The sequence below is a fragment of the Cydia strobilella genome, chromosome 10 (assembly GCF_947568885.1).
Source record: "Cydia strobilella chromosome 10, ilCydStro3.1, whole genome shotgun sequence".
Classification (NCBI taxonomy): Eukaryota; Metazoa; Arthropoda; class Insecta; order Lepidoptera; family Tortricidae; genus Cydia; species Cydia strobilella.
The window spans coordinates 18,505,105-18,513,625 of NC_086050.1; the positions used below are offsets into that span (position 1 = coordinate 18,505,105).

The window sequence follows — 8,521 nt, forward strand, 5'->3', positions numbered from 1 at the left end:
GTTATGATGATGATGACTTATGTGAAAATAGGTACCTATGGTTGAAAATTTATGGCGCACCTAGAGGTCATGATATTCTGGTTATACTGAGCGTTTGACTAGACGCGCGCCGCATGGACTAATAAAATAACTCGGTCACGTCGGTCACCCTCGTGGGTGATGTCTGTCCATCGAATGTCGATCAAAGTCATGTCACGGTTTATTGACTTCTATTAGTGTAACGGTCACGTGTGGCTCGATGGCTTTTAATTTTGAGATCATGGCCATTAAATAACAAACGAAACCGTCAACGCCATCTATTCCAGAGTAGGCCAAAGGATAGTAAGAATGTGGCCTGTTGGCCGCTACGCTGACTCAAGCAAAGTTTTACGGGCGCAGATATAAAAATACCGAGTACGAGTATTGTCGCTGCCAGTTACGCAGTGTACTACGTAGGCGAACAACGCGCGAACGCGAAGCGATGCGGCGCGGGGTAAATAAATCCTTTGATACCTATAGAAGTGTCCTACGTGCGCGATCTCGTTGCGAACGCGAACGCCGTGGGCCCGCCGCGCCGCTTCACTTCGCGTTCGCGAGTTGTTCGCTTACGTAAGACGCAGCGTTAGTCTAGGTACCCAGGCAGCAAAGTGACGTCAGCGACGTCATAATGACGTAAGAATGACGTAAGAATGACGTAATTATGGCGTCATAATGACGTCGGTGACGTAATAATGACGTATAAATGCTGTAAGTCAGAAGTCTGTAGTCTATTCTTGCATTTTGATGCCCTGATTTTTGACATTTGCAGCAACGTAGTCGGCAGCAATACGTTCTGCAATACTGCCGCAGTAATGCTGGTGCAGTCTGAATCTAAAAAGTACCCTTAAAATATTGTTTTGGTAGAATGACCTACAGTTTCACCTTGAAAAGCGTGGCTAAATTTAGACAAAACACTGTATTTACGTGCATTTTGTTCAAATATTCATTTGTATTATACTCTTAAGAGTCCGGTATCGATTTTAGTCGTAAAAATGTGATTAATTTAGTCGGTGAAATTGTACACGTTGTTACGTAATAAAAATAACAAGTACTGGTTTCTATTAGCACGTCTTCTCATCTTGCCGTTTAATAGATCAATTTTTTGTAAACAGACTTTGTAAATTAGTAATATTAAATTATTTAACGGTTTAGACTCACTTGTTTTAGACACTCGCGCGACATGTTGAGTGAGTCTAAACCGTGAAATAATTTAATGTTAGTATGTCTCACAACAGTTTAAATTCGATTACATTAGTATTTTTTTTTCTGATGCACGTTTAGGTATACGCGCGTTAAGCACTGATTAGTGATTTTATCGGTCTTATGTCTTATTTGTAAATTTCGTAGACTATATTTTTGTTATTATGACTTTGAAGTAGTGTGAATGAATACCCGCACCTTTTTCATTACTAACACAATAAATTGTTGCACAATGTATTGATAAATATAAGTATTAGGTAAGCCTAATACTTGCTCGTTATACTTAAGATGGACTAATTACCTACCTAACCCTTATAATATAACTATGAACAGCTGTAAAAAGTAATGAAATAAATTAATTTGTATACAAATACAAATTTGTAATGAAAGTTAGACGAAATCAATTTTCTCCAGAAATAACTTCAAAACAAGTGACAATTTCTCTGAAAATCGACTATATTTCAACGTAATTTTAATTTTGATATTTTAACAATCTACAACATTTGCTGAAACTGTTTTTATATTATTTATTGTACCTATAATTTACTACCATAATTTTTTGATGAATTTTTAAAAACTGCCCCTTCTCGTCATATATTACTGGTGACGCACGCTTGCGACCTCATTATTAAAAGGCAAGATGAGAAGACGTGCTAATAAAAACCAATACTTGTTATTTAGATATTACGTAACAAAACGTGTATAATTTCAACGACTAAATCTATAAATTTTACATTTTTGCTCTAAAGTAGTTACCGGGCTCTTAATATAAACGTCTCAAGTTCATTGTCATCAGACTTGTGTACAAGTACGTCATTAAGGCATCCATATTTGTTATACTTGATAAAAACCATATCTAATTAAAATAATACGTCTGTATGAAATACGTTGCAGGTAGATTCAGTCGAAAACTAAAAAAATGTTAGGTTTTATGTAGTTAGTACTAGGCTAAAACGTAAAATTTATATGTTGGGCATAACTTTTATTTCAATTAGTCTGAGATTCTTTCATATGTATACAGCTTTTTTTCAAAACGATTGAAACGTAGTAGTTATGGTCCTTTCCATGGAGTCACTAGTTTTGTTACTGAACGTAAAATAAGATGAATCTCAAGAATTGGCCATATCACAAGTTAAAAATCAAAGAATCAAATTCATTAGGGACAATACAAATCCTCTTTATTGCACAACCTCAAAATAAATTATAAATTAACACTGATACTTATAGTACATAGACAGGAAAAATTAGGCGGCCTTATGGCTAAAGAGCGAACTCGTCCAGGTAAACTAGTGGAGAAAAGAAAATGTTACTAATTAGAAGGTACAAAAACTAAATAGGAAAGTAAAACCGGAACTTAATGTACCTAATAGCTATAGTTCTTTCTAAACCATCGAATAGTTCATAAATAGATAAATACATACATTAATAAAGGTACTAATGATAACTGCAAAACAATACCTTATTAAACTTCTTCTTGAATGAAGCAACTGACTGTGATTTCATATATATTCCTTAATTATTATAGTCCTTTCTAAATTATTTAATAGTGTAACTTTTGTTCCTAAACATTAGCGTCTTCAACCACCGCAGCACAGGTGACTCCTTGCCGAGGTTGGCAGCCTCCTTCATGGAGTCAGGCAAGGGTGCGCCGAGGGTCTCCGGCGCCAGCAGCACCAGCAGGCCGGAGACCAGCGCCAGCACGCCGAACACCAGGAACGGCAGGTGCACCCACACCACTGCCGCCTGAAACAATATTGTTCCTTCACATAACACTGTTAATACTAAACTTGCTCACTCGTGCGCATTCGGTAGATTTGGACTCACGACCTGCCGTCAATATTCTCTCTCCCCCCCCACAACCATCCATAGGCTACGGTAACTGCTTACCATCAGGCGGGCCGTATGCTTAATTGCCACCGACGTGGTATAAAAAAAAACAATAAAAAATTTCGTTTGTCACTGTGGACGAGACATACCTACAGAAGCGGGTTTTTTCATATTATTACAAATATTCTCGCGGAACCCCATAGAGGCTTTGCGGAGTTTCGCGTTCAAGATACTCACAATTCCAGGCATAAGCGGCGCTAAGATGCCTCCAACTCTTCCAATCATGGAGGAATACGCGAAGAGACTGGACCGGTACCGCGTGGGATACAGTTCAGCGGTGTACACATACAGGGACGTTATGACGCCGGACACGCACATCTTGCCGATCAGGTATACTGTCAGGGAAAGCCAATAGTTACCTGGAAAAAAAAATGTTGAAGTTCAAAGCTTGGTCATATCATAATACTCATAGTCATAGAACAGGCATGTCAATTTCGTATCTGTTCTTTTACAATATTATTTTGTTTGGGTCATACAAAATTTTTAAAAGAAATTGTCACTACTGTTGCCAATGGTAAACAGATTGTAAACAGAAATGTTAACAGGATAATAATATATAAATGGAGCACCCCTTTAAGGATGACTCACGTTAGACCGGGCCGTGTCCGGGTCGGAGCTTCCGGCGGTTCGTTTTCTATGGAAAGCATCACGTGATCACCTGTCATGTCATAGAAAAGTAAGCGCCGGACGCTCCGGCCCGGACACGGCCCTGTCTAACGTGAGTCATTCTTTATGCACTCTTTTTAGGCGTGGATTAGGTCTCCATCAGGAGAGACGTCAATTTAATGGCCGTGTATGATTCATGTAAAAAAATAAACAACTGCTTCAAGCTTACCGTCAGACACAAATATAAACCCAATCTGGCAGGCTCCACTTATCAAAAATCCTGCCGCTAACACAACCTTCCTCCCAATCCTGTTCAAAAGCAGCACGGCGGTCCAATACCCCGGGATCTCAATGGCGTTGCACGCTGAATAGTTGATGTATCTGTTCCCTGATATTCCCACAGAAGATATCGTCAGCCCGTAGTACATTAGAATACAAGTAATCCACCACACCGGCGTCACTAAACAACGCAATAAAATTGGTTTATGTCTGAAAACCAGACATATTAACCAAGGTTCCGAAGTATCTTTTTCTTTAGTCACAACATTTGTTGACTTTGAGAACTCTTTTAAAGTCCTTTCTGACAAAGCACTTCTGTTCATCTTAGCAGCTTTTTTCAAGATGGTTAAGGCTTCTTCATACCGGCCTTTGCTGATCAGCCATCGAACAGATTCTGGTGCAATCCAAAAGTAAACCACGAAAATGAATTGTGGCAAGTAGAGCATGAGGATTAGATGCCTCCAATAAGGCTCCGTCCAGGCTATTGCTCCCAAAAGTGTTTGTCCTATTGCTAGGCAAGTGCTCATAGTGACGCCAGTTGCTACTCGGTATTTTGGTCCTACATATTCCACGGCTGTAACGGTACAAAAATTGTGACAAAAATATTTATTGATACAAATTACACACATAGACTGTCTCGTTTGCATGCCTATCAAATAGGTACTCTTCGAGACTTTTCAGTTGAATTCGTGTAGGTTAAATATTTGTTTTGATTTTAGATTTAATGTATTTATCTTTTTACATCGATGAGTTCCATTGCCTCTCTTCCGACTGCATTATAAGGTCGTCAGAAATTCGCAAAATGCATTGTCATGGAAAATGCAAAAGTACTTACGCCAGATTTCAATACAGTTGGATATGGATATAGTTGGATATGGTCCTAATGCAAGTTACAAGATTTGAATCAAATGAATACGCAACACAATACAACGAAGAAATACAATGATTGCACATATATAATGAAGAAATAGGTAAAAGTTTGTAAAAACTGACATATTATGTATGTTGACGATGTGAAATATAAAATTGCATTAATGTATAATGCATACTAAAATGTCTTACCTAAAATATAAGCACTGGAAAAAGTACACGCTCCAAACAAAGCTTCTACAAATGATATAGATATGTAGCAGTTGTAGGAGCCAGAAAAATACGCCAGGCTACCGATCCAAACAGAGTTGAAGGTGGTAAGGGCGAGGGCTAGTCGCCGGCCCCAGCGGTCGGAGACGAGGCCCATCATCGGTAGGCAGAACATGTAGCCCAGGGTCCTGGCGGAGCCGATCAGGGTTGGCCGCCAGTCGTCGCAGGCCAGACCAAACTGTAATTATTGAATGGCATCGCAACGGGTGACCGGAAGGCTGGAGCATACCTCGCCCAACGCATCGGCGTTGCCGTTCAGCGCGGCAAGCCCGCCGGCCTTCTGGGCACCCTACCGGACGGCACAGACCTGGGGCCAATTTTTTATTTGTAGGACTTTTTAGGTAGTTTTAGTTTAGTTTGTTTAGTTCGTAGTTTAATTTATTTATGTTAGTTTTAATTTGTTTTTAGGTTTATAGGTTAATTTTAATAATAGTTTATAAGTTTTGTTATTGTATTTAAATTGTAACGTTGAATGGCGTATATATACATAAACATTCTATATAAAATTAGATTATAGTCTCTTACAATACGATTTGTTGATAAAACTACTGCTTTCATAATGAGAGCATTAACTTTATTTATAAATCTTCACTGTGGTTACGTTTTCTAGGCCGCTGTTTAACATTCATTGTTTATAGAATTTGAATTCACCGTCATCAGTGGTCATGTTAGTCATGTACTAAGCATAAAATATTTTACGAATAGGTATAACTTGTTTCCTAAGTTACTGTACAGTTTATCTTCTATAACGGAACATAAATAATTGATCGATTACCTATTGACATTGGCATTATTCGCTGACAATGAAAATAAAAGGGCCAACGTTTTATTTGATGCAAAAAAAGTCAGATTTTGATAAAATTTTGTGGATAGGTAGTAGTAGGTAGGTAGATAGGTAGTTAGAGAATTCTCTACAATACGAGCACAATTGTCCCGTATGTCCCAAAAATCTTCATCTGAGTTATGAAAACGTATGGTACTATTGTAACTCAGCGGAATGTTACATACTTACATATTAGTAGGACAAATTGGGATTTCGTTTATATTTCACCCAGAATAAGCTCTTCAAACCCACCGAATGTTATCCCAATCTAACGAAAAACATCGGCAACAAATGAAAAATCGGCCCAAAAACGGTCGCTAGAAAGGTCGTGAAACAATTAAGAGTAGGTACAAACAGTAACACTCTTAACTGTACATCTTCTCTTCTTCCAGTGCCATCTCCTACCGGAGGTCGGCTATCATGAGGGCTGTACGAACTTTAAACGCAGCCGCGCGGAATAATGAACGTGTGCTCTGTTTGAACCATTTCGGAGATCTTTGAGCCACGAGTTACGTCTTCGTCCGGATGATCTTTTACCTTGGATCTTTCCTTGGATAATGAGTTGAAGGAGTTCATATTTTCGTTTCGCATGATATGACCAAAGTACTGTAGCTTGCGTTTTTTGACTATCTTTAAAACCTCGGCCTCTGACTGTACATAGGTGACCCTTATAACAAAAGTCATAAGGTCAACTGATGTACAGTTAACAGTGTGGGAGATGATACAGTCGCCATCAGATATATCAGAGCGCCCGAGGTGCTCAAAACACACACTCCAACGCCTTGACAATAGAGGCGTGTTCAGATACTTGTGAGCACCTCGGGCGCTCCGATATATCTGATGGCGACTGTACAATAAAAATGTTAAAATAATACGTCGCTATACTTACACAACCTCATATCTGCAGCAATCATTTGATGGAAATGTCGCTTTTCTTTCATTCGGAATACGGGTGTTTTTGTCATCAAATGAGTGTTGCAGATACGTCGAGGTTGAGTAAGTATAGCGGCGAAATACCTCATAATAAGCTGAATTCTTATGCTCATAAACATACTCCTCGCATTGCACCGACGAATTCCTATCAAACAAGTCTGCTGAACAAGAGTCACTGATCCGTGACATGTTCGTTGTAAAACGATGGCAGTTGTCGAAGGAGTTCCCTGACGACGGCACCGCGTTCAGGATCCATGGTGGGGAGAACAGGGGGATGGAGTCCTCACATTCGGGGATGACGCATCTGGAATAATTTATATTTTGAACCAGTGTATAAACATGTTTAAATAGCTATAGTTTCTTCTCATCTTCTCAAATGATTTTTACGCCAAAGATTGTAATCTGTTAAACTAAAGCCATTTTTTCTTTTGTACGAGCGCGTGTTTTACCGCTTAACCCCGGGTGAGTGGGATGTTGCAAGTGGCGCTTAGAATAAAAACCGTCCAAGTGCGAGTCGGACTCGCGCACCGAGGGTTCCGTACTTTTTAGTATTTGTTGTTATAGCGGCAACAGAAATACATCATCTGTGAAAATTTCAACTGCCTAGCTATCACGGTTCATGAGATACAGCCTGGTGACCGACAGACAGACGGACAGACGGACAGCGGAGTCTTAGTAATAGGGTCCCGTTTTACCCTTTGGGTACGGAACCTTAAAAATAAACATGGTCTTCAGCTGTTTCAAAAAGAGTTATCTCTCTCTTTCTTCCTTGTCTATACGTTCATAACTTACTCGGTATCGGGAATTTTTAATTAAAAGGATGATAGCAGTATTTTCGGCAATAAATCTGTTTCACCTATATTTCCACAAAAAAAGCATTTTCTTAATTAAATATTTCATTGTTCTCAATCAGTAAACAGCTTAACAAAACTTCCGTGAGACACAGACATATTAAACATATTAATAACGGGTCCGTCACCGTCAACGCAAGCTCCTGATGACGCTCCTCGGTACGGAGTGAAACATGTCGAGCGTTTTTCTACTTAAAATACGTGAGTGACCCGTTATTAATATGTTTAGTAACCAGCTTACCTTGTTTTGACCTTCACAACAGTAAACAAATACGCATAGCACTGCACACTCCCTACCAATGCCACCAGGGCGCACAACACCACGGCTCTGACCTGGAACCGCCCCCATTGACCAATTTCTTTCACTAAGATCCGATCCAGGTTCATCTCTCTTTTATCCACAGACATTGCGAAGACTTGTACTGAAAAGGTACGCCAACTAGCTTACACTTTTTGGCACATTGACTTGCTAAAATGATTATGACAGGATTTATACACTTGTCAGTACGTCTGACTTCGAAATATTCCGGCCTGCATTTGTTTTTCTCTTAAGCTATCGCAACCTAGAAACGCAACGCTTCTTTCCGAAACTGATGGATCTTCAGAGGGGTCAGAGAAATCTAACCTAATGGCTTCTACAGTGCAGGTATCGAAGCAGCCAAAGTGCTCAACAATATCTGACGTTTAACGCTTATAATAGAGGCTTTGTTTAGATGTTTGTGAAAACCCTGGCCGCTCCGTATCAACCACCAAATGTACCAAATGCTCTTATAACCAGATTTTA

General features: G+C 39.4%; 1 protein-coding gene across 1 annotated transcript; it reads right to left on the minus strand.

Annotated features, from left to right (window-relative positions):
• Positions 1–2,572: 2,572 nt before the first annotated feature.
• LOC134744585 (organic cation transporter protein-like) lies at positions 2,573–8,162 on the minus strand. The gene is made up of 6 exons (XM_063678443.1): positions 7,979–8,162; positions 6,971–7,190; positions 5,053–5,308; positions 3,941–4,564; positions 3,283–3,464; positions 2,573–2,961 (listed from the first exon to the last, which is right to left on the minus strand). The coding sequence occupies exons 1-6, from the start codon at positions 8,143–8,145 to the stop codon at positions 2,755–2,757; spliced, it is 1,656 nt and encodes a 551-aa protein (XP_063534513.1). The 5' UTR covers positions 8,146–8,162; the 3' UTR covers positions 2,573–2,754.
• Between the last annotated feature and the right edge of the window lie 359 nt (positions 8,163–8,521).

Bases quoted from the DNA above. Each gene is read 5' to 3' on its own strand.
- LOC134744585 (XM_063678443.1), bottom strand. From the start codon at position 8,145: ATGTCTGTGGATAAAAGAGAGATGAACCTGGATCGGATCTTAGTGAAA. The intron at 5,309-6,970 runs GTATTTCGCCGC...CAATAATTACAG, and splicing joins AGAATTCAGCTTATTATGAG to TTTGGTCTGGCCTGCGACGA. The intron at 4,565-5,052 runs GTAAGACATTTT...GTACCGTTACAG, and splicing joins TTCCAGTGCTTATATTTTAG to CCGTGGAATATGTAGGACCA.